The sequence below is a fragment of the Amblyomma mixtum genome, chromosome 8 (genome assembly GCF_055824585.1).
Source record: "Amblyomma mixtum isolate Tamu chromosome 8, ASM5582458v1, whole genome shotgun sequence".
NCBI classification, from domain to species: Eukaryota; Metazoa; Arthropoda; class Arachnida; order Ixodida; family Ixodidae; genus Amblyomma; species Amblyomma mixtum.
Genome location: NC_143019.1, coordinates 26,414,206 through 26,440,059, shown reverse-complemented (window position 1 = coordinate 26,440,059; position 25,854 = coordinate 26,414,206). Strand labels below are relative to the sequence as shown.

The following is a 25,854-nucleotide window of genomic DNA, read 5'->3' as shown; positions in this document are numbered from 1 at the left end:
CTTCGGCCATTGTTTCATCTATAGCTAGCGCCCGCCGCTAAAGTTGCCAGATAGCATGAAGTAGCCGGCGCCCGCCGTAACATCCGTATCTAGATGTTCATTAAGATTTCCTATTATATAATGACTGCCAGCGTACTTGATCTGCAAAATTTCTTTCGAATTTCATGTTGAAATATAACAGGGTGACTTGCACAGGGAGATTGCGGAGATTGCTGCTTGCGGAAAGGGAAACAGGATCGCTCCGATTTACGGCATGACCAGCTGGAGCACTTCACCGGAGTGTACGCATCATGCCTGCTGTCACAAGGTTTGATACAAAAGCCACAGCTCATAACACGTTCTTCGGATGATTCAGCTTATCTGTCTGCTGTCCCTGAGTCGGGAGTACAGGACGTGTTGCAGATCGTGCCCAAGGCACAGCCACCAGGTACAGGTGGTATTAGGATTGGCGATTTAGTGAGAAACTTACTTTGAGAGTTTAAAAGAGTGATTGGTTTATAACATCAAAGAAGCGCTCATTAGAGTTGAAATCCTGACCGCCATGAAAACGATTATGGTAAGACCAATATACAGAAATGGATCTAGAAGGGTTTATGGTAACTATACACTGATAAAGCTGCCGCGGTGGCTCAGGGGTTATGGTGCTCGGCTGCTGACCCGAAAGACTCGGGTTCTATCTCAACTGTGGCGGTCGAATTTCGATGGAGGCGAAATTCTAGAGGCCCATGTAATGTGCGATGCCAGTGCTCGTTAAAGAACCCGAGGTGGTCGAAAGTAACGGAGCCCTTCACTACGGCGCCCCACATAGCCTCAGTCGCTTTGGGACGTTAAAACTCATAAGCAAAAAAAAACATACCCTAATCGCAATACTGAAATCTCTAGCAAGCATTTTAAAAAACAGACCATTTATTCATGACGTCGTTCTGCAGGAAACACAAATGCTAATCACGATTGAGTACGGATTTTGTAAAGGCGACAGTTGAAAAAACCTACTCGGGCCTTAACGCTTTGGTATCCAATAAAATAACAAATTATAACTTAATACTTCGTCGGCCTAGAGACAGCCTTTCATACCTACAATAAACCACTAGATATTATTGCACAAATTTGATATTGGTCAATGTGCAGTTTCATGCTGGCTTGTGCATTGGCCTGTGTAAGTGTCAGTAGTTTCCTAAGACACTGGATATTTTTATACTTTTTCTGGCATTAGTGAAGACTTGGTTAAAGCAGGTTAATGACGTTAACTAAAGTCGTCATAAAAATTTATTCTGCAGTAGGATATTTTAATTATTAATGTATAATTTGGTACTAAAATGAGATTGAGAAATTAGATATATTTGCAATCTCTAGCAATTTAACTTGTGCGCACGTGTGATAGCGAAACCATTTTTAATGAAGAAATTAGTTTTAGGATACCGCTACTTGAACCTTTTAGGCTGGTTTTGGTTTATAGGGCTTAACGTGCGAAAGCGACTCAGAATATGAAGGACGCCGTAGTGAAGGGCTCCAGAAATTTCGACCAGTTGGGTTTCTTTTACGTGCACTGACATCGCACAGTACACAGGCTTCTAGAATTTCACCTCCATTGAAATTCGACCACCGCGGCCGGGATTGAACCCGCGTCTTTGTGGGCAGCAGCCGAGCATCATAACCACTGAGCCACCACGGTGACCTAACTTTTCAGACTCTCCCTTCTATGTATGAGCAGTTCTGCTGTAGGATGAGAAGGTATCTTAACCATTATTTCCGAGTGATGAGCACGTTTTCGTGACTATCAATATATTGCATTCTTAGCGCTAGGATTCCGTTAAGTTGCATCTTTCATCTTCCTTTAGCACTGCTCTTCGAAAATTGGTGCAAATCTTTCTAGGGAACTACCCCTTCATGATCTAGAATCCTGGCCCAGTGCTGCCAGAATGATGCGATCTGGTCGGAAACGGTTTTGTGGAAAGATTGCGTAACCATTACGATTCGCTTTCCTTCACTTTTTAATTTCCAGCATCATAGCGGCATGATGTTTATTCAGGTGTGAAGTTCTCCGTCCCAATCATCGGCGAAATAATTTTTTTTAGGTTTAATGGTTAGCCTGCATAAGAAAGACGTCCATAAATTTGGCACTGAGCGCTGCACTGTCCCAGAGCAAACAGTGTCGACACAAAGGATTCACATATTGCAAATGCCTTAGACGTCGAGCCCTATCTGTTCAACCAGCAGCTTCGTGGATAATCATACATACATAATGCGCTTAGAAATTAAAGGAAATCATTAAGCCTTTTGCGCCACGGCGACATGTTCAGATTTCGCAACCCTTCGAAGCGCATTCCCTCCACCCTGCCAACAGGTGTTGTGCGTACTTGGCTCGTAGTTCCTCCACCCTCAGCTGACACCAAAGGTGACCATGATTTCCCAGAGCTTTGGCAGAGTTACCTCTTCTCCCTCTATCTTCATCCCTGAACAAGAATCCAAAACGGCTCCGAAACGTGTCGCATCACTCAACAACTGTTTTAATCGCACCTAAACCTGCGCCCTGCTCTCTTAGACAAGGACGCTTTCTCTGAGTTTGGAATCACTGACTAAAAGTAAGGGCGTATACTAAAAGTGTATGACATATTGAACCGCGTGTTAAAACTATTATACGCGCCGTTTCCGGCATGTAGTAAAACCATTTTATTTTCGTAATAAAGAAGCTAATAGTGTTAGGAATAAGATTGAAGGTGTTTAACGCTTGACAAGGTTTGCATCGCCCGTACGGTAGGCAATGGAATCCGACACTATATGTGGCACTTCAAAACTTGCAGTAACATTTCTCCCCGCATAAATTCAATTGTGTAGTGCACAAAAGCTTAAAAAGACAATCAACAGCCCACCAGAGCGACAGGAACATCATGGTGGGCATGAAAAAAAAAATACAAAGAGAATAAGAGCACATATAAACCAGACCCCAGACGCAAACAGTCTTTCAACTTCACGACAGCCAAGGAAAAAAAGAGAAGCTTGAGAGAGAAATTTGTTTAAAAGGTTGCAGCAGCTAATCGCCGTAGTTAGTTATTTAGGCAAGGAAGGAGGCAAGCAAGGACGTTGGAGTACTTTACACACAAATTGTTGTCTGATTGCTGTAAACGTGCAGCGCGGACTGTGTTCAATGCCTCTTCGACGGCAATTCTGGCCTCCTTCGGCTAACGGGTTTTGGTGTCAGCTCATCATGCACTTCCTTCGTGATCGCGGGCACGATGTTGTCTGCTGCCAAAGACTTCTGGATGGCGGCTGTGGCAAACATTTCCGCTTGGGTGTGCTGCGCGCCTGTCAAGAGTTCGTCACCCTCTCTTTCATCTCGACCGCCGACAGTGGTCCGTGGAGACGACAGTGTGAACGTGATAGGCTGTTGATTAATCATAGGATACCTTATACAGCCGCTATCGGTCATCGCATGGACATACTGAATCACAAATGGAATCTCAAGCACAATGCTCAGGCCGTGATGTGTAACATCGCATGGACTGCCGAATCCGAAGGCCCACTGCAGAGATGTTATCAGAGGCCTTTCGGACGTCAGCTGAACTTGCACCACCTGCGAAGAAAGCGGGTACGTCAGATAACTTACAACACGTCTCGGTTCTTCAGTCCGGTCTCACCTACATTGCATTCTTGCAGCATTTGCACGCAGACATTGCCGGCTGGGCAGTTACTTGTAAAGCTGCCTTACACAGCTGGTACTACGTAAACAGCTAACTTTCAAGCGGCGGCATAGTAACACCACATGGCTGCGCTGCTAACTAATCCATATCTTTGAGATAATACTGGTTCGTTCTAAACTAGGGCGCAGATACACATTTTTTTGTTACAGCGTCTAAGCAGCTTTTCATCGCACATAATTTTTATTCGTCCACTGGTCCTTTAAGAAAACTTGAATCAACACGTTTGCTCAAAACAAACTTTATTCTGTTGTATTAGGAATGTCCCGCTTTATATGTTAAATACAGTGTCCAATAGCTGCGTCCCCTTCCCATCTGTCAAGTTCCAACAACAAAGGCACTTCAGATGAAGTCAAAGTTACAGTTGATTATTACAGTAGCCTGCTCTTTGTAGCCCAGATAAACTCCCTTACCGCTTGAATTTTCTATAGCTCAAGTGTTTTGGATAGTCTTGTATATCGAATATTATTACCTCGTAAGCAAAACAGTCAAATAGAAAATAAAGAACTACAGACAAGAAAACTGTTTCCCTTCGCAGATTTCACTTATAAAGTTACGCATCATGGAACAGCCAAACGTACCGCTGATCGAAGCGTCATTTTTTCCTTGGAGACAACACGCAGCGGTCCGTTTCGTCGAAGGCTGCTTAGACCAGCCACCGTGCAAGGCTGAGAGTCTGCGCCCGCATTTTCAGGCTCCAGTCGGGAAGTGTACAAGGATGGCATATCGTGGAGTTTTGCGTCCAGCACCTTTTCCAGGCGGCTTTCGAGCGCTGCAAGAACGTTGTTGATTCTTTCAAGAAATACGCGCGCTGCAAGTATACGAGTGTGGATAAAGAAATCATCGTAGTGAATTGAGGCGGATTAGCCACTTTTTGGCAATTAAAATCCGTAAAAAGAAATATCAAAGGATGGTTAGTTTAATTGGTAGTGCAAAAATTGATTTCAATAATGGAGGAAACCCAGAGTGTCACCAGACCACCGTGGGTATGGCGTTTGGTTGCGTTTGTTCAACTTTCACAGGGTTCTGTTCTTTACCGGCGAGGCGAACCTCACGCAAGACTCCAATCATTTCTGCACATTTTTTACCCTCCATTTTGGAAGGGATTCTTGCTGCTGATGGTTCTGAATGTTTGATTACTGATGATTTACCGCCCAAGAGAAACCTCGACTTACGATGCTTGAAAATTACCATTGAATATTCAGTCTTTACGCTTAGCTAAACGGTGAACTATTTTCAGCATGGTAAAATAAGGGTGCTTTTCTCTCTTTGCTTGTCATCTTAAATCTTCCAAACATGTGCACACTGTGATATAGAGTTGTTCATGTCTGTGCAGCAAAAAACGAATCAGTCGGCGAGATTTTTGATGTAGTTTTTTGTAAAATGTAAATTGTTGTCACACTTTAGAATAACCGACCCACTGAAACTTTATAATTTCGATTCAAGCTATGTCTTGTCCATCTGCTATACCAACCTACCACTGTGTGTAACCGATCCTTTTGATAGATTTCAAAAAAATCTACTCGTAATGATAAATTATCAAGCACTCGAATGGCTTCGTCCTTCGGAAAAACCACACTCTCAGGAAAAAAATTATTACTGCAGCAGTAACAGGTCCACCGTCCTGAAAAAACACCGTGACTCTTATTAAATTATGGCTCTTGATTGGCGAAGTTAGAGGTCGAAACTTCATAACTGCATGCACGTTCTACGCGGGCTCGTGAGTGCAACACAATCCTGTCCTTATGCGCCAGTGTCTCACATCGTCCATCGCCCTGTTTGCACATCTCTGCACGCCCAACAATTTCAAAAAATATCTCACGTGTTGCTATCGCTACGGGGCACCTCGACGATTTTCTGCCATCAAACATTAGACAGAGGGCACTGTAACACGGTGGGACTGTAACGGCATCCAGTAGCGACCGTCCTGCTCCCGCCTTCCTGGATAGAGAGCATTGTGTATTAGCCTCGCATCGTACTGAAGGAAATTTGTATTGCTCGCTTTCACAATTCTCGAGGGTTTTGCTTACCGGGCAAAATAAACCATAACCCTGTCATGTTCACTCTATTTTCACGCACGAACAGCTCTGCTCATTCGACATCCTACTGTTTACACGGATGTATATTTCTACAAACAAGTGTATTTATACAGAGGTATACATTTCAGCAGTGTGGTCGGCTTCATTTAAAAAATGATAACTATTCTTCCTTCACCCTTCCACTGAATGCACCACCTGAAGCAGAAGCGTTTGTTCAAATTAGGACATTACGTGCGAAGCGATACGAGCGTTTCATATTTCGAACTTATTCCATGAGTACCGTAAGAAACTCGTTTCGAATATAAAAGCGTATTAACGTACCAGTCAAGTCAGACTCTGCAGCGGCCATCAGATGACTCTAGATGACTACAGTCTGCGAAAAAAATACGCCAATAGAAAAGCGTAAGAACAAGGTCTAAATGAGTAATTAAATTTTTACTAAACCCTTGCCAATGCCGTTGCCTTTTTATGGATTACATTAAAAAGAGCTCCGCCTAACATGAACTTGGTTCCTAAATCCCACACGTTGGCACTCGGTCAACGAAGTTGACTTACGGGAGAAAGCAAAGCATCCATCTATCGCTCGAAGTAAGGAAAAATAATATGCGCTGCGGGCGCTTTGTTTTTTGGTCAAAACTGCGCAACTTAGTAGGTGATAGAAAAAGACCCTTTGGGGACCTGCCACTTACAACAGCAGCTGGGCACAATGGCAGAAGCTGGAAGCTAGCGGGCAGAAGTGAGCGGCAGTTATATATGTACGGTGGGAGAAAGAGGGGTGTTCCGACAGGCCGCGGTGCGGCGAGAGAGTGACCACTTATACTGCGTCTAACGCATCAGGTGCAACGCTGTGAAAGGTACGAAAATAGTCCGCTTGAACAAATAAAGCGACGCGTGTTACTCCGCGCTTGTTTTGTGGACTAGGGGTCCAATGCAAGACAAAGCGAAAGCGTGTCGTCTGTGATAAGCGCTCATTTGATCAAGACCATGAGAAATTAGTCATGGAATAAACCTGCAGGCAAGCTGTTTATTACGTTTTGCTCACCATATGGAGCACGCTACTTTTTGGTCGCGAATGTAGGCAGCGCAAAGAGGAGCGCTATCTTCGACAGCGTTGCACCTCATGTACGAAACCGAGTACAATGTGACCGGAAGTTACTACTGCCGATAGTGTCACGGAAAGCGTTCAGCAGGATCTCTCTACCGATCATGCTAGCGTTGCTATGGAGCAGTGGCACAAGCGGCGAAAATTGCGGCCTCAGTAGACATTCAAAACTCCAGCCATGATATGCCTGTTTTGTTTATTTCACCGGTTCATTCTCAGAAGGTGGAACCTTTCATACCGCTCACTGTCAAAAAAATTGCGAGGACACTTTCGTAACTACAGTGTTGAGAGGCGAAAACCGAGGACACTATGCCGTGACGGCTTTTGGTGGATGTTACGTCACACTGTTCCCGTGGCTATATTGATGCCGAAATTATAGATCTTTCGGGGAGCTTAAGTGTTAATTACGCTTAATTACACATTTTTCCACTTAATCTGGCGCAAATCCTGCGTTTTTCCGACTATTCTGTGACAATTTTCACTATGCCGTGACGACTTCCAGTGGATGTGACGTCACATTATTCCCAAGGCTATATCGGCGTATGCGTTGTTTCGACGCAATTTTGTCATTTTTTACTATAACTAATTAACTAATTATTCTACAGTCATCAAACGTAGCTTCTAGGTTCATGTTTTCCTCCTCTATCTGAAGCAACCATTCGTTTTTTCCTATCTTTTAGTTCCCGAGTTAACACACTGCCAAAGGTGTGACACCCGCTGCTAATGAATGACGGTATGAGCCATTGAAGGCTTTCGCCTGAATACTTCCATTTTCGAACGCGGACACGAATGTCGTCTGCTGAGCAGATAAAGTGCGTCGCTCGCCGCCTCGCTGCCTCTATACAGGCTCTGGAGGTGTAAACCATGATTTGTTCCTTTATCTGGCCAATTAGAGATTCGCTTCGCGACATCACGCCACCGATAACAACGCCTGCGTAGGGGAGAAGCAGCTAAGCGTACAGCTGTTCGACGACGGGCAGGACAGCCGCACGCGTTCCCTTCGGGGGCGAGTGCACTTTGGGGCTTTGATTAGCTGCCCTTCTTGCGCATTCACTGGTGCAAACATTAACACAAATGTGTTGATATGTTCAAGAAGTGGTGTGCACCAGGCTGCAATAGCGGCATCTTGTAAATAGCAGGTCTCGGTTTTCAGGGCTCATAAAGATATTTTCCTGCAGGAGAGGCGATAGGCACTTTCCTTTAGCGACTCTGTTCTCCTGACTATGAGCACGAAGAGCATTTCGACAGTGGTTACGTCAGCCAAAGTATATATGCGAAAACATGCTTCAAAGCCCTACATGTAGAACCTCACCACCACTGAAATGCTTGCATCAGGTTGAATTTGCATGGGCTGAGCACAAAGTGGATCTAACAGTATAATACTCCTAAAATTCGTTGCAAGGAGGACGAAACCATTCAGCAAACAAAATTATCTCTCACCAAGAACCCGAGCAACTCGCGCGACTCACGAAGCTGGAAGCTGAGGCCTCAAATGTGAAAGACGAACTAGGTTCCAACCGCCGTCCTCCAAGTAATCGAAGGAGAGCCCATCTGGCGCAGTTTGTATTGGGCTTCGAATCTGTCGCGGCGCGCGATAAAGCAAAACCGTTTTGCTGCGTAGCAGCTTTGCAGCATTGGCAAAAAGGAACCTAGTGAATGAGCTTGTTCATAGTTGATACAACCCAAGCTTCCTACACAGTAAACGTTCGTCCACCAGCGGAACCAAACATATGCGGTGCTGGTTATTTTTCCGCGTTTTACTTCAGTCTTTTTTGTATTTCAAGTTTAGTTTTAAGCGTTCTGTTAGACGGATGTCGGTTTACTTAAACGAGATCATCGACCTGCTTTTAATGTTGTACATTACTTTTTAAGACAAAAATAAGAAACAACGACTGCAATGTTTTCTCTCGTTATTACATTGCGTGTACAATTCCCAAGTGGATCTTTAAACCCATTAACTTGTGCCGTAACACGATACACAGGTCAGCTAACTGGATCAAACCATATACGTTGGAGCCTGTGTAGGCTTTTATTGATTTAGTGCTCTTGCACCCCTCTGAATGCATGTTTCCCAGTACCGCAAGAGTGTTTTCAACACTCGTATATCAACAGGGGTTTTTTCCCGCGCATGAGTCATTGCCCTCACTTACACGCCAGCCACATGTGGATAAGCCATGACGCCATCTTGTTATTCTCGTCACGAAACTTCCGCCGTTGTTTCATCTGCAGCTAGCCTCCGCCGCTAAAGCTTCCAGAAAGCATGAAGTAGCCGGCGCCCGCCGTTACATTTCCAGCAAGACGTTCATTAAGATTTGTTATTATATAATGACTGCCAGCGTACCTAGCCTGCAAAATTTCTGTGGAATTTGATATTGAAGTTTAAGAGGTTGGCTTGTACAGGGTCATATGCGGAAAAGCAAAGAGCATCGCTAAGATTTATGGCGCATGACTAATAGACGATATGCGAAATGCGCAGCGCCATCTCTCGGCGCTCCGAGAACCAAGTCCTCCATGATGGTGTTGTAGGTACGAATTGCGCACAAAGGACACACACAGGAAAAAACACGAGGGAGACTGAAAGAGCGCAATTGTTGGTACGGTACAGAAAACGAAACCGCGGCCCTGCATTGGGTTAAAACGGCTGCGCTTCGTTTGAAAAGTGGAATGACGATGCGCTGTTACGCTATGCTGTCCACTATGCAAAGAAACTACGATCCGTGCCAGAACTAGGTGCGTTCCAGCTTTTCGCTTTTCTATTTTTTCTTTACTCTGTCCCAACGTTTTAGTAACAGCAAATGCCATGTGAGGTATCGTGTGTCGGCAATCCATTCAGTGCACAGCTTGCGCTTTCTGCGCTGATTTTTCACAAAGCTTTCTAGGTGATTTGCGTTTACATTAAGATATGGACCACATCCTTTGTTGCCTCTGATCAAAATTACAAGACGATTTAGTGCATTTATTAACTCTCCGGTTGGGCGTGAATATATGTCGACGCATACTTGAGCAACGTAATAGAGAAGGTAATTTTTTTTGAGCGAGCCTACGCCTGTGTTCCTCAAACATGTATTCCAGTCGCGAAGAAGCACGTTCATTAATGTGCAGGTAAATCGCGGCCATGGGCACTCAGTGCGCTCCATCTAAAAACCTCGATTGCTCATGCCGTGGAGTACTAAGCGCACTCAAAGAACCACACGCACATTGCTGCTTTTGTTACGTGTTCAATTAAGTTTTTCCCGTGTTCGATTAGTTTTGGAAGGGCTAGCAGTCACTCTGGACCATGGGGTTGTTGCAAGACCCCACACATTGTTTTCTTATAATGTCGTACGTGATCGCGCCCGCATATGTTATGCGCGTTAAGGCGTCTTTGTGAAGCAATACATTCTACGTATAAAAACTGAGGTGCGAATGCTTTATTTTTTTTTTTGAGGATTCCTATACATTCGATATCTCCGGGGGCGAGAGTCTGAAAAAAAAACTACTTCATTGTGAACGTGGGACGCATTTCCAAGCTAGAAAGTACGTGCAACATTGTACTGAAAACTCTTCAGGCCATCAGATTTTATCGTTGTGGCAAGCTGCAACAGCTTGCTTCGCAACAAAGAAATTTGTGTAGGTTTGGGAGGAAGCGAATTAAGTGTCGGAGGCAACCGAACATGCAAATTTCACCCCCGCATACACAGCTTGACCAGCGTATCGAGTCCGTGCAGGCACCTAAAGCTGTACGCTCTTTCTCTAATCAAGTCGCCGCTGTAGCTCAGTGCTTATCTGAAAAAAAAAACTGCGTCTTCGCTTACAATATTTTGAATTATATGTACCCACTTTACTCTTGTTAATATCGACTGACAACATCGCAATACTCGCTTCAACTGCGTCTTAAGCAAGACGCGGTTTCAACAAATTGCGGCGAAAACCAGCCGGCGCCGGGCTCTGAAACGGTGACGTTGAAAACCGCAGATGTGCATCGTACATTTCACTAAAGGAATCACATTACGCAGCTCTTCGAGGGTTCTGTGTGAATATACTGCAATGCACGAAGCTCCTGGCGTCGGCGCGAACGAAAGTTCACACTGTCGCAGAAGTTTGTCAAGACATCTGTCCACTCAGCGCAAAATAACCGCTCGCTACCCCACCAGTTGAAATCGCGTCCACCTGGGAATAAAATAGCCGTGATAATGCGTGATGCTTAAATCGGTGCTTTATTGCGCGAATTAAAATGACAGTGGCGCAGAGTTCGACTTGCCAACACGCTTCCCAGTGCCGATCATCAGCGCCAGATTTCAAGCGAAGCTCAGGACGCGGTAGAAGGAAGTTGGCGCTTACTGAAAGCACCTAAATTTGTTAAAAGATCAGCAGTGAAAACAATGCAGCAGCTGAAGCTTGCCTGTTGAAATTTCACACGCAAGATTCATGACAGCTATACCGATATCAAGAATGTACGATGCACCAGCTCGACGAGCTCGCCCGAACCAAGATGGAAACCGGAAATTGTGGGCGCGGTGTTGCCAGACCACCAAGCAATTTCGCATATCGTCTATTGGGGCACTTCACGGGAACGTACGCATCATGCCTGCAACGACGCTTCATACGTGAATCACAGCTCATAACACGTTGCTACGTTGATTCAGCTTATCTGCCTATTGTCCCTGAGTCGGGTGTACGGGGCGTCTTGCAAGTCATGCCCATGACAATGAAATCAGAAGCAGATGGTATCAGGATTGATGATTTAGTGAGAAACTTTGGCAGTATAAAAGAGTTATTGCTTTATAACATCAACAAAACACTCCTTAGAGTTTAAATCCTGAACGACTTGAAAACTATTTTGGCAAGACCAATACATGAAAATGCATCTAGAAGGATTCGTGGCGACTATACACTGATCAAGCTGCCGTGGTGGATCAGTGGTTGTGGCGCTAGGCTGCTGACCCGGAAGACAAGGGTTCGATCCCGTTTAAAGCTTGTCTTTTTAAACTTCAAAGCTTGATCAAAATCATACCACTATGATCCTGTCAATTAAGGAGCGAAGTAAAACGAATCCTAATATCTACGAATTCTTTCCACAAAAACCATTTCCACTAGACCGTATAAGTCTGGCAGCAGAGGCCAGAATTTTTGAACATCTGGGGCCACTTCCATAGAAATCTTTTCACCAACTTTCGAAGAATAACGCTGGAGAAAAATGAAGCATGCTTCCTAATCGCATCAGCAGAACCCATTACATTGATACTCACAAAAAGATGATTATTCCTCGGTGATAACCATTAAGATTTCTTCCCCTCCTGTACTGTCACTTCTCATAGTGACAGTATAGAGGTATTAAGAGCCAGTATCTAAATAGGCCCATAGATATCCATGAGTTGCGCAAAAATTACACAAATTTCTTCGTTAAAATGGCTCCTCTATCCAGTGAGCGCACAAGCTAAACTGCTACAGCTTGCAAAGACCGAACTCAATTTTTAAAACTCGTTTACAAAGCAAATTATATCTCCATCATTAAACATCCTAGCGCCGACAAATTTTAATGCTGACTTAATTACCCTCAGTAAACTGCTTCAACCAAGTCTCTACTGATGCCAGCAAAAGTATAAAAATACTCAACTGCTTACGAAACTACTGAAACTCATTCAGGCCCATGCACAAGTCAGCATGGAAACTGTACACTGATAAATAGAGTTTTCAAGTTTGTGCAGTCATACATTGTGGTTTATTGTACGCATCAAACGCTGTATTTAGGGCGGCAAAGAGCACAAGTGCTAAGTTATAATTATCGATTTCATTGGATACCAAAGCGTTGAAGCCCGAGTAGATTGAAGTACTAAACCGTGGTTAACATTTGTGTTCCATGCACAACGGCGTCAAACGGGCTATTTTTTTTTTATGAGTGTTAGAGAATCAGTATTGCGGTCACTGTATATTTGTTTTCGGGTTTAAAGGGTCAGTCTACTCACCGAGATGAGTGTATAAATAATGGCATATTGTGGTAGTTCGCACCCTATAACATCAATAACGAGGGGTCTGCGCCCGGTTTAGGCAGGAATTTATATTTTATTTCGGCGTTAAAAGTCGCGTAAAAAAGCATGGTGGCGACCCCAAACGTTCATTTTGTTCAAGAAAGTGGTAGTCTTTTTTTGTAGAAGCATAAGTGAATATACTACGTACCATTTGTATGCCCCAATGTCAGAGAAACGCACGTTTTGTTCTAGTAAGCTGTAGAAGGCGTACCGCTCGCTTTTTCTGTAAATCACATGAATATTTATAGTTACACGTACACAAAACGCAGGCACATTCCCACATTTAGTTATGCGTATGCTAGCAGAGACGCAAAAATAAACTTAGCTATAGTGGCGCCATCTGGTCGTCAGGACGGGAACCATTGCTGTAAACAAACCGACTCTCCACTTAAGCCTAGGAGCGGCAGAATCGTCACTCTAATTATTAAAATAAAGCAAATTTACCTCTTATATGTTTCCTTATAGGCGAGATGAGACGAAGCGAAAGACGGGCGCCCCATTTATGGCCAGTGAACGCACTGAATAAGGCAGCAACAACGAGAATTCAGTTCGAAGCGAGAGGTCCGGCTTCGACGGGAGCCGCCATGTTTGTCGCCGCGCGGCGGAAATCCAGATGGTTGCCAGATGAGACTACCATCTCATACAGATGTGTTCCCACATTAATAAATTCTATTTTAAAATGCTCTACCACACTCCTTGGCACTACAGCTGGCTAAACGGTAATTTGAGTAAAGAGCTATCGGTTGCCGCAAAGAAAATATGGTCGATAAAATTCAGTAGACTGACCCTTTAACGAGCCATAGCGACTGAGGCTATGAGGGACGCCGTAGTGAATAGTGAAGGGCTCCGAAAATTTCGACCACCTGGGGTTCTTTAACGTGCACAGACATCGCGCATAGTACATGGGCCTCTATGAATTCGCCTCCATCGAAATGCGACCGCTGCGTCCGGGATCGCGCCCTCGTCCTTCGGGTCAGCAGCCGAGCGCCACAACCACTGAGCCACCAGGCGGCTTGATCAGTGTATAGTTGCCGTGAACCCTTCTGTAATAATTTTTGTATATTGGTATTACCAAATCAATTTCAAGTCGGTCAGGATTTCAACGCTAATGTGTGTTTCGTTTATGTTATACAGAAATAATTCTTTTATACTCTCAAAGTTTCTCACTAAATCGGTAATCCTGATACCATCTGTTCCTAATGGCTTTGTCGTGGGCATGGCCAGCAAAACGACCCGTACTTCGGACTCCGGGACAGTAGGCAGATAAGCTTAGGAAAATTTAATATGTCCGAAAATGTGCATGACGCGTACCGGCGTTCTGTGCGAGCCGAGAGAGACGCGTGCCGGCATTCTGTGCGAGGCGAGTGAGACGCGGGCCGGCGTTCTGCGCGAGCCGCGTGAGACGCGTGCCGGCGTTTCGTGTGGACCAAGTGAAACGCGTGATGACGCGCCAAGTGACGTCAGGCGTCGCTCTACAAAAGCGAGCACCTGCATGAGCGCCGCGGGAGAACGCATCTCAGCTGTTGCCCAATAAAGTACTACGCACACTGTGGACATTATTACGTGCAGTGAATGACTTTTGTTTGCAGGGCGACAGGAGTCGCCGTCGTGTCTTGAGTGATCGCTTTTCCGTAATCGAGCGACACTAGTCGCGAACTGTACTCTTGTATTGTTTGAGGGACTGTGGTCCCTTATCGTGTAACCATGGGGTCCAATAAAATTCTCTTGAGTACTACGCAGCCTTCGTATCGCTTCTTACTTGCCGGGACCCGCGAACACCACAGTGCACTACAAAGAACATGTTCATCTGGTTCTCAAGATTGTACTCATTTCATTGAGTATACGGTGGCTCAGCGGTTATGGTGCTCGGCTGCTGACCCGAAAGACGTGGGTTCGATCCCGGCCGCGGCGGCTAGAATTTCTTTGGAGGAGAAATTCTAGAGGCCCGTGTACTGTGCGATGTCAGTGCACGTTAAAGAACCCCAGGTGGTCGAAATTTCCGGAGCCCTCCACTACGGCGTCTCTCATAGCCTTAGTCGCTTTGGGACGTTAAACCCCATAAACCAAACCATAAACCAAACCAATCACATTATAAGATTAATAACATTCGCACAAATGGGCACTATGGCCTAGGGTATACATGTAATAACATCACAATGTAGTCAATTCCATGGTTTAAGTATGCGAGAGCTGGCTTTATGCAGCTGCATCACGTGTTTATGTAAATGGTAGAGAGAGGGTGCGGTAGATGGTCCTTGGCGATCACAAAATGAACAAGAGAGGGGAAAACCTCAGGTTGCTAGAGCCAACGTTTCGACAAGGGGACTTGTCTTCGTCTGGGCAAAGCGTTCATCATCGGCAGGGATTATATAGGGCCTTCGCTCCGAGGAGGAAGGCCCGGGGGGTGGGGAAGGAAAGTGGTGTGGGAGGGGACGCGTGTCAGGAAGGGGAGGGAGGTGAATCATCATTCGCTAGGCTGCAATAGTGCAACAACCTATATCCGGGGGGTATGCAATGAACAAAAGGCTTTGAAGGGGCTGCGACGGGGGGGGGGGGGGGGGGGGGGGGGGTGGGGGGGGGGGAGGCGCTGGGTGAACCTGCAAAACTCAGATAAAAGGATTAGTCAGCGTGGTACAGGGAAATGAGGACAAGGAAAAAAAAGGGGGGGGGGGTGCTGTTGTGTACAGAGAAAGCCAAAAAGTGGGGGCGGAGGGGGTAACAGGAGTGTCATGGTTTCCGAGAATTGGTAGCAGGGGATTAGGAGAAAAAAAAAAAAAGGTGAACAAAGGAAGAGAGTGACAAGGCCGGAAATGGGGTGGAAGATATGACTTGGGAAGGGTGCAAGGAGCGACAATATACTTATGTGAGGTTCTAGGAAATAGTCTGACCACGTGCAAGACATTTCTTAATTTAAAATTATGCTGACCCTGGAATGTACCTGAGAGATTCCAGGTTTCCTCTGGACATGTTGATCCCTGTTGGTTGCAGTGTTTTAAATTTGTGGATTAGGAATGCTTCTCTGTATTTTCTGTCCCTAGTCGATTTGAAGCCTGATTGAAGAATGAACAATTTGAGTTCGTCGAATTTGTGATGGCGTTGATTAAAATGGGTCGACACTGCCTTCTGTTCATTCCGTGTTGTGTCAGCCCGGTGCCCGTTTAATCTGGCACTCATTGTTTGTCCGGTTTCTCCGATATATTGTTTCTGGCAGTAGGAGCACTGGAGCATGTAGATAATATTGGACGATGTGCAGTCAAAACTGGTCTTTATATCGAAACTGAAATCGCTTGCCGTACTTTTAACCATAGTGTCCCTTTGTAAATGTTTGCATGTCTTGCATCTGGGTCGAGAGCATGAAGTTACTGTCGGTGGTGGTTTCTTACCGAGCCTAGCATGCACCAGGATGTCCCTCAGGTTTGTGTTGCGTCTGTATGTTACCCTTGGTGCGTCGGGAAATATTTTCTTGAGACGGTCGTTACCAGTTAAAATGGGGTGGTATTTCCGCAGGATATTGTTTATATTTGGAAGCGCGTTTGAGTATTTCGTTATAAGTGCAGGAGGTCGTTGACTGTTAGCTTTTGTTCGTTTTTTAAGAACTACATCTCGTTTCAAAGTGGTTGCTCGTTGGAACGCATTATTAAGGGTTGTGTGTGGATGGTTTCTGGTGATTAGTGTGTTTTTTAGCGAGTGGAGGTGTTTCAGGTAGTCATCGTCGTCGCTACATATTCTTCTTAGTCTCGTTGCCTGTCCTACGAATATACCTTGTTTGCAGTGTCTTGGATGATGGCTAGTGAAATCTAAGTATTGTTGTCGGTCAGTAGGCTTCCTGTAAAGTGTGGTTTTGAGCTTGCTAAAAAACACACTAACTAAAAACACACTCGCTAAAAAACACACTAATCACCAGAAACCATCCACACACAACCCTTAATAATGCGTTCCAACGAGCAACCACTTTGAAACGAGATGTAGTTCTTAAAAAACGAACAAAAGCTAACAGTCAACGACCTCCTGCACTTATAACGAAATACTCAAACGCGCTTCCAAACAAACAATATCCTGCGGAAATACCACCCCATTTTAACTGGTAACGACCGTCTCAAGAAAATATTTCCCGACGCACCAAGGGTAACATACAGACGCAACACAAACCTGAGGGACATCCTGGTGCATGCTAGGCTCGGTAAGAAACCACCACCGACAGTAACTTCATGCTCTCGACCCAGATGCAAGACATGCAAACATTTACAAAGGGACACTACGGTTAAAAGTACGGCAAGCGATTTCAGTTTCGATATAAAGACCAGTTTTGACTGCACATCGTCCAATATTATCTACATGCTCCAGTGCTCCTACTGCCAGAAACAATATATCGGAGAAACCGGACAAACAATGAGTGCCAGATTAAACGGGCACCGGGCTGACACAACACGGAATGAACAGAAGGCAGTGTCGACCCATTTTAATCAACGCCATCACAAATTCGACGAACTCAAATTGTTCATTCTTCAATCAGGCTTCAAATCGACTAGGGACAGAAAATACAGAGAAGCATTCCTAATCCACAAATTTAAAACACTGCAACCAACAGGGATCAACATGTCCAGAGGAAACCTGGAATCTCTCAGGTATATTCCAGGGTCAGCATAATTTTAAATTAACAAATGTCTTGCACGTGGTCAGACTATTTCCTAGAACCTCACATAACTATATTGTCGCTCCTTGCACCCTTCCCAAGTCATATCTTCCACCCCATTTCCGGCCTTGTCACTCTCTTCCTTTGTTCACCTTTTTTTTTTCTCCTAATCCCCTGCTACCAATTCTCGGAAACCATGACACTCCTGTTACCCCCTCCGCCCCCACTTTTTGGCTTTCTCTGTACACGACAGCACCCCCCCCCCCTTTTTTTTTCCTTGTCCTCATTTCCCTGTACCACGCTGACTAATCCTTTTATCTGAGTTTTGCAGGTTCACCCAGCGCCTCCCCCCCCCCCCCCCCGCCGCAGCCCCTTCAAAGCCTTTTGTTCATTGCATACCCCCCGGATATAGGTTGTTGCACTATTGCAGCCTAGCGAATGATGATTCACCTCCCTCCCCTTCCTGACACGCGTCCCCTCCCACACCACTTTCCTTCCCCACCCCCGGGGCCTTCCTCCTCGGAGCGAAGGCCCTATATAATCCCTGCCGATGATGAACGCTTTGCCCAGATGAAGACAAGTCCCCTTGTCGAAACGTTGGCTCTAGCAACCTGAGGTTTTCCCCTCCCTTGTTCATTTTGTGTTTATGTAAAGGCAGATAAGTTGAATCAACCGAGGAACGTGTTATGAGCTGTGGTTCATGTATAATGCCTTGTGATTGCAGACATGATGCGTACACTCCCGAGAAGTGCTACAAATTGTCATACCGTAAATTTGAGCGATGCTATTTGCTTTTAAGCAAACAGCAAGCTCCGCAATCTCCCTGTACAAGTCACCCTGTTATATTTCAGTACCGAATTCCACACAAATTTTGCATGTTAGGTACGCTGGAAGTCATTATATAACAGGAAATCTTAGTGAACATCTTGCTTCAAATGTAACTGTGTGCGCCGGGCTCTTGATGCTACCTGGCTTACATTGCTAACTTTAGCGGCGGACGCTCGCTCTAGATAAAAGAAAGGGGGAAGTTTCGTGACAAGAATAACAAGATAACCGCATGGCTTATCTCACGAGTGGATAGTGTGCAAGGGGGAGAAATGGCTCATGTACGGAAAAAAGTCTCATATAACAGGTGTTCGAACAGCGGCGGGAGGCGAGGCCAGTTAGTGTGACTCTTAGCGACGGGTCGGTAAAACTTGTACTAATGGGGACAAAAGTTGTACTAAACGGGACAAAACTCTCCAGGACGAATAGCCAGGAACAAATGCCGATAGTTCCGGTATTAGGCAGTAGATAAAAACTAAACTTGCGGAAGTGATAGTCGGACTCACGCGCTCCAATGTGGAGGAGTGAAAGCAGACGTTCGTTGGAAACGCGTCCTGGAGAGTTTTTTCCCCAATACTACTTGACCACTTTTCTGTCACTCATTTGCCTGCCGCTTCCAAGGGCGCGCCAAGCATGGGGGGCGCTTGATTTCGATGCATATATGATGCACGCCCGCTTTAAAGGACTGTGATTGTTTGGAGGGAAGTCCGTTTATACTTCTTCCCACATTCCCGGATATATTTCGACCCCGGACCGCATGAGTTACCGCTCATTTGGTGGCGCTAGCAACTGTCTTCTCAGCACATAACTGCATTCAACTGTAAGCTTTAAGTTTAGCAGAAACACTGTCGATATAAGACTGTTTATTGAAAACACTCGGGCGCACTCTGTAACATGCATTCAGAGGGGTGAAAGAGCACCAAGTCAATAAAAGCCTACATAGGCGCCAACACATATGGTTTAATTCACTTATCTCCACGTGTATCGTGTTATGGCACACTTTGAATAGTGCATAATCGGTTTGTGAATTCTACACGCGATTTAGTAACCAGAGGTAACCTTGTAGTTGATGTTTCTTATTTTTATCCCAAGAAAATAATATCGAAGATAATAAGGAGGTTGCTCATCTGGGGTAAGGAATACGACATCTGTAGACCTGAATGTGTACAACGAGACTTCAAATATGGAGAAAAAACAGAAACACAACCAGCACCCAATATGTTTGGTATTTTTGGCAGACGCCTGTTTGTGTAGCAAGCTTGGGTCGTATCAGCTATCAATGAGCTAATGCTCTCGCTTCTCTTTCTCCAATGCTTCTCTGCAGCTGAACAATTTTGCATTACAGCGCTCTGATCACAGTTTGAAGCCTCATACAACCCGCGCGAGATGGGCCCTCCTTCGATGACTTGCAGGTCGCCTGTTTGAACCCATATCACCTTTAATATTTGCCGTCTCATCTGCCGGCTTCTTGAGCTTTGTTAAGATCCCCTACTGATGACTACAGCTCGTTTTTTATTGCTGAATGATTATACCCTCGTTACAACGAAATTTAGAAAATGTACTCTTTGATCCACGTTGTGGTCAGCATATGCAAATTCAACCCGATGCAAGCATTCAAGCGGGGGTGAGGTTGTACAAGGTAGTCTCTGTAGCATGTTTTCGCAAATATACTTCGACTGACGTAACCACTGACAAAATGCTCTTCGTACTCATAGTCAGGAGAACACTGTCGCTGAGGGAAAGGACCTTTCGGCACTCCTTGAGGCGAATTCCTTCTCTGCGAGCACTTCTTTGCGAGACCTGATATTTGCAGCCAGGTGAAAACCACTTCTTGAACATATCGACAAATAAGTGTGAATTTTTTCATGAGCGAGTGCACAAGGAAAGGCAGCTAATATAATTCCACAATTGTACTCCAATTCCAAGGAAACGCGTGGGATGGTCCAACTCATCCTCTTACACCTCTAAGCTTAGCTGCCGGCATCGCTATCGGCGGCATGATGTCATGAAACGGCTCTCTGATTGGCCAGAAAGAGCAAATAAATCCCAGTTCGCGCCGCCGTAGCCTGCTTAGAGGCATCGAGGCGGCGAGTGACGCCCTTTTTCTGCCCAGCAAACACTTATTCTCTGCGTTCGATAATTTGGACAGTGAGCGGTACGAAAGCTTCCACCTCCTCAGCATGAATCGGGTAAACAAAGAAAACAGGTGTATATAAAAGTTGGAGTCTTTGAATGTTGACTGAGGCTGCAATTTTTGCCGCGTGTGCCGCTGCCACATAGCAACGCAAGCATTATCGGTAGAGAGAGCCTGCTGAACGCTTGCCGTGACCCTATCGGTGTGCTCACTTGCGGTCACATTGTACTCTGTTTCATACATGAGGTGTAACGCTGTCGATGCTGGCGCTATTGCTTGCGCTGCCTACATCCGCGATCAAAAATAGTGCGTACTTGTGGTGAGCAAAAGGTAATAAATGCTTTGCCTGTATGTTTATTCCATGATTTATTTGTCATGATCTTGATCAAATGCGCGATTATCACTGACGACACGCTGTCGCTATGTCGTGTCTTGGACCACTCGGCCAGAAAACAAGCGCTGAGTACCACGCGTCCCATCAGGCGGACTACTTTCATACCTTTCACAGCGTTGCAGCTCGTAAATGAAACGAAGTATAAGTGGTCGCTCTTGCCACACCAGCGCCGATCCTTCGGAGCACCTCTTTTTCATCCACTGTACATATATAACTGCCGCTCACTTTTGTCCGCTAGCTTCCTGCTTGTGCCACTGGGCCCAGCTGTAAGTGGTAGGTCTCCCGAGCCCTTCTTCCGCCACCATGTTCTGAAGCTTTGACAAATACCGAAGCACGCGCTGTGCCCATTCTTTTCTATTAGTTCGAGAGACTGATGGATGCACCTGTTTTCCACGAAATTCAAAAATCGTTCACTGAGCGCCAAATTGTAGTATTTAAGTAAGTGTTCGCGTTAGGAAAAATGGTTTATATTGTAATGTATAACCAAGGAGATAGCAAGGGTTTAGTAATATGTTAACGCCTTTACACACTTGTTCTTACGCTTCAATATTTTCACTTTTTTCGCAGAGTTTTGTCATCAACAGTCATCCGATGGCGGCTTTGGCTGTGGCGGCTGTAACTTTGACGGTTATTGCGACTTCAGTGGTAAGTTAACACGCCTGCATATGCGAAATGACTTTGTTATGGCACTCAGTAAAAAAGCTCGAAATGTAAAGAGCTCGTATAGCTTAGCACGTAACTTCCTATCTTGAAATAGCGCTACTGCTTCCTGCTTGGTATTCAGTAAGAAAGTGAGGGTGAAATAATTATTTTTAAAGAGACCGAGTACACTGTTGCCTCAAAGTCATACCTGTGCTTAAATTCACATGTTTGTAGAAATATATATCTGTATAAATAGCACGACATGGAACGAACAGAGCTGATTGCGCGTGAAAATTATAGAACATGACAGAATTATTGGGGTGTTTTGGCTTCTGAGCATTTTTCTCGGGAACTGTTTGATCGAGCAACGCAGGTTTTCTTCAGTATGGTGCGAGCTTAATTTTCAATGCTCTCTGCCCAACTGGACTGGGACATTGCCGTTATAGTGCCACGATGCAACATAGTCCCCTGTCTACAATTATAGACGGCTGTGAGTCCCGGGGATGGCCCGTAGCGATAGCAACATGTAAGATAAATTTTGACGACGTTAGCCGTGGAAAGCTGCTCAAACATGGCGTTCGAGGGTGTAAGACACCGGCAGATAGGGACAGCATTGTGTTATTTGCACTCACGGAGTACGCGTATGACGTGCACGCAGTTATCGGTTACGGCCGCTCACATCCCTTATTAAGGGCCATATTTTGCAAAGGCAAGGCTACCTTCACCACGCCGTACGTAATAAAATGAAGCACAATTTTTAGTCCGCTCACATCCCTTATTAAGGGCCATATTTTGCAAAGGCAAGGCTACCTTCACCACGCCGTACGTAATAAAATGAAGCACAATTTTTAGTCAGGCTTGACCCCAACGAATGTTCACATCGGGCCCCATAGTTGTAGCCTCAGTGAGAAAAAAGTCCGAGGGAACCGGAGTGCATTCGCAACTAAACACATGTTGCCTTTCATAAAAAAGTAGAAAGGGTGTAGCTTAAAGAATTCCATTTTCATGCAATAATGTGTACCTCGGTCACAATGGCCGGTGCTTGAACGTGCGTTATTTCAAGCGCGCCGATTTACTAGGCAGAGACTCTCGTGGTCGTCTCCCAGTATGTATCAACCGAGATGGGTCAGCGAATAAAAGGCGTTTATTGCAGTTAGCTCAGTGCTTTTATATCTCGAAGAGTTGGTGGGGGAGGGGGGGCGGGGGGGGGGACAAACAAGGGGTCTTCCTTAATCCTCGCAACCATGACGAGCGGTGGCACCAGGCATGGCCCGTGCGCTCTTCACGATACACAGTACCCTGTCGAAACTCTAAATGCGCGCCACACTTTCCAAGCACCGCATCCAGTTCCGACATTAGGACGAGGCGACGCTTGATGTGATAGAAGCCTCTTTCGTTACGAAAAAGGTTAACCGGTTTGCCAATCAGTCTTGAGTGGCCTTGCCAGACAAAGAATTTCGCTGCATAGACAGCCGGCTACTTTCAACTCCTGACTAATAACTCACTGTAGTTATCCGCTTTTCTAATGTGTTTCACCTTCTCACCATGCGTCATTCGCTGTTTGCGGTGGTCGCCTGTACTTATACATTAAGTTGCACATCTGGTGACTTTTCCTCGCGTGTGTCCTGTTAGTTTGCGCTCTTTTTTCATCATGCATTTTTAACCTCTCCAACAATTTCTGCCAAAATTTCGTTCAGGCAACATGGCGGCGCCCGTCATGGCGAGGCGTCTAGCTTCACCACCGATTCGTCCTTGCCGCCACTCAGTCTCTTACCTTCACGGCAAACGAATGGCGAACGAAGCTTTCGCTTTGTCTGAACATGTTAACACCACAAAATTTCAGCGATAAAGCGTCCCAAATTTTCAGATTACTTCCGTGTGCCGGTACTCACCTATGGGGCAGAAACGTGGAGGCTACAAAATGGATTCCGCTTAAGTTAAGGAAACGCAGCGATCTGTAGAAAGAAAAATGGTAGGTGCAACGTTAAGAGATCGGAAGCGGGCGGAGTGGGTGAGAGAACAAACGCGGGTTAATGACATCCTCGTCGAAATCAACAGGAAGAAGTGGGCTTGGGGCAGGGCATGTAATGTGTACGCAAGATAATCCTTATGGGTAACAGAGTGGATTCCAAGAGAAGGCAAACATAGCAGGGGGCGGCAGAAAGTTAGGTGGGCGGATGAGATTAGGAAGTTTGCGGGGATACGGTGGCCGCAACTGGCGAAAGACAGGGTTAATTGGAGAAACATGGGAGAGGCCTTTGCCCTGCAGTGGACGTAGTCAAGCTTATGACGATGATGACTTCCACGTTTACATAGCTGCTAGGTTAGGGCGCGCGCCGTCGGACGTCAGAGAGCTCGAAAGGTTCGAACAGGTAAACGATTTTGGTCTAAAAAGCGACCTCAAAGAATTGACATTGGGGAAGTTTTTTTTGTTACTCATGCAGTAATTTTTATTGATCCGGACGTAAATGAAACGAAAAATACTTACATTTGCCAAAGTTAGCACTGCGTGTTCCGGCCGAAATGGCACTGCACATTGCAAACAATCCAAAAAAAGGTAAAAGAGTTCCTTGTATTTTGCATTCCTTTCGGTTATCACGTGCAACTTTAGTGCTACCGAAATGCGACCAGATATATGAAGAAAAACACTTTCATGTTCTTATTTTTATTTTTTATCATTTATCTCCTCGGCCGTAATGACGCTCTATTAGTGTAATGTTCTCAAGACTATCTTTGTGGCCTGCTACTTCTTTCGGGCCCCGAAGCCTTGTGGCCCGCTATTCTAAATCTCTCTAACTTCCTTTGAGATGCCCTGAGTGTCTACCATTACGACATCTTTATTGTGGGCGACAATTTAATACCCTGAGCAGTTAGCCCACTTCAAATCGACGATATTGTGACTGAACACAAAAAGAAAACAACAAACGAGACTTTTAAAGCTCTTTTAAGCAGTACGTCGTGAACTAATGCAGGTAATTTGGACGGAAACCATGCCGAGAAAACTCCCGGGCAATGAGCGGTGACATTGTGCGACGTAAATTCATTCCTGCATTCAAAAAATTCGCAGGCCACGATTACGATTCATGCGACGAAGTTAACAATTTAGCGATGTGGTTACGGTGCGTGCTCACAGTGTGATGATTTAAACTGTGCAAGCAATTAAGGTGAGTACGAAATGTCGTTATTTGCAGATCGGGACGGAATCCCTGGCTGTGAACTTAAAACGAAGAGAGGTGCCGACTTCCATGGGTAGGGACTCACCGGTGACAGAAGAGCGGAAATTCGTGGGTGAGAACGTCCCCTTAAGTGGCTGTTTAAGCTGGCACAGTTGGCAAAAACCCTGGCCCCTTTTGGTTTGAACTAACATCGATCGCTGCCTGGAAGTAATGTCGTAGCAGTCAGTGGTGGAGAGCCGCTAACACATATCCGACCACTTCGAGGAGCGAAGAGCTGAAAGAGCACCAGTCGCTTTTATTAGGCCATCGAAACCGCCTTTTTTTATTTCATGCAGTAGTGTTTTCAAAGATCTTCGCGCAAGTAGGAAGTTGAACAAAGTATTCATTTGTGCATTATTTTTTCTCTCTTTTCATTCGTACCAACATTTCTTTCTAGTAACAACGCATACCATTAAAAAGTGAACAAAGCTATCTTTCTAATGAGCTAAAAACTTTTTTTATAATAACTGGAAAGAGTAGAGCGATCGCGTAGACAAGAAAGTTCTCCAGCGGCCGCGTTCTGCAAAACATTCGGCGTCGCCATCGTCGGCGCTGTCGTGAGCGGAAAAGCCCGTGCCCCACCTATTCCTATGTCACGTGACCCTGTGACGTCATCACAACGTGCCCACCGTAGCAGGCTGCAACCTGCCAGCCGGATTTGAAGCACACTTCCCACCGTGGCTCGTAGAAGTGAAATTACATATAGGAACGCGAGGTTGCTCATTAAAAGCAACTTGGCCGCCGCGGTGGCTCAGTGGCTATGGTGCTCGGCTGCTGACCCAAAAGACGCGGGTTCGATCCCGGCCGCGGCGGCTGGAATTTCTTTGGAGGAGAAATTCTAGAGGCCCGTGTACTGTGCGATGTCAGTGCACGTTAAAGAACCCCAGGTGGTCGAAATTTCCGGAGCCCTCCACTACGGCGTCTCTCATAGCCTTAGTCGCTTTGGGACGTTAAACCCCATAAACAAACAAACAACAGCAACTTGGTTGTCACAAGCCCCCCCCCCCCCCCCCCCCCCCCTGGTGGCTGGGTTTGGAACATCTACCTGCCGGGGCAGTGGCGCATCGCTTAACCGGTGGATCATTGCGCCAGTGTTGTTTGATGACTACCCTCGACCTATGAATGTAAATTCCGCAGATATGAGCACGTATGCAGAATCTAGGTGAT

General features: G+C 45.6%; 3 protein-coding genes across 4 annotated transcripts in view; 1 reads left to right on the top strand and 2 right to left on the bottom strand.

Moving 5' to 3' along the window:
* Window positions 1–25,854, bottom strand: part of LOC149331785 (uncharacterized) — a 297,794-nt gene that overhangs the window by 213,399 nt on the left and 58,541 nt on the right. The window lies entirely within an intron of this gene.
* Window positions 1–25,854, top strand: part of LOC149331788 (neprilysin-1-like) — a 189,526-nt gene that overhangs the window by 158,803 nt on the left and 4,869 nt on the right. The window contains exons 8-9 of the mRNA XM_089556877.1: window positions 21,398–21,475; window positions 24,664–24,760. Of these exons, the coding sequence (XP_089413003.1) occupies window positions 21,398–21,475; window positions 24,664–24,760 (175 nt within the window). The remainder of the gene's footprint in view (window positions 1–21,397; window positions 21,476–24,663; window positions 24,761–25,854) is intronic.
* LOC149331789 (uncharacterized) lies at window positions 2,647–6,557 on the bottom strand. Of its 2 annotated transcripts, XM_089555570.1 has the most exons (5): window positions 6,424–6,557; window positions 6,056–6,107; window positions 5,518–5,636; window positions 4,277–4,467; window positions 2,647–3,571 (listed from the first exon to the last, which is right to left on the bottom strand). In XM_089555570.1, the coding sequence occupies exons 3-5, from the start codon at window positions 5,564–5,566 to the stop codon at window positions 3,143–3,145; spliced, it is 669 nt and encodes a 222-aa protein (XP_089411696.1). In that variant the 5' UTR covers window positions 5,567–5,636; window positions 6,056–6,107; window positions 6,424–6,557; the 3' UTR covers window positions 2,647–3,142. The 2 variants fall into 2 exon arrangements, with proteins under 2 accessions (XP_089411696.1, XP_089411697.1); XM_089555571.1 differs by lacking the exon at window positions 5,518–5,636.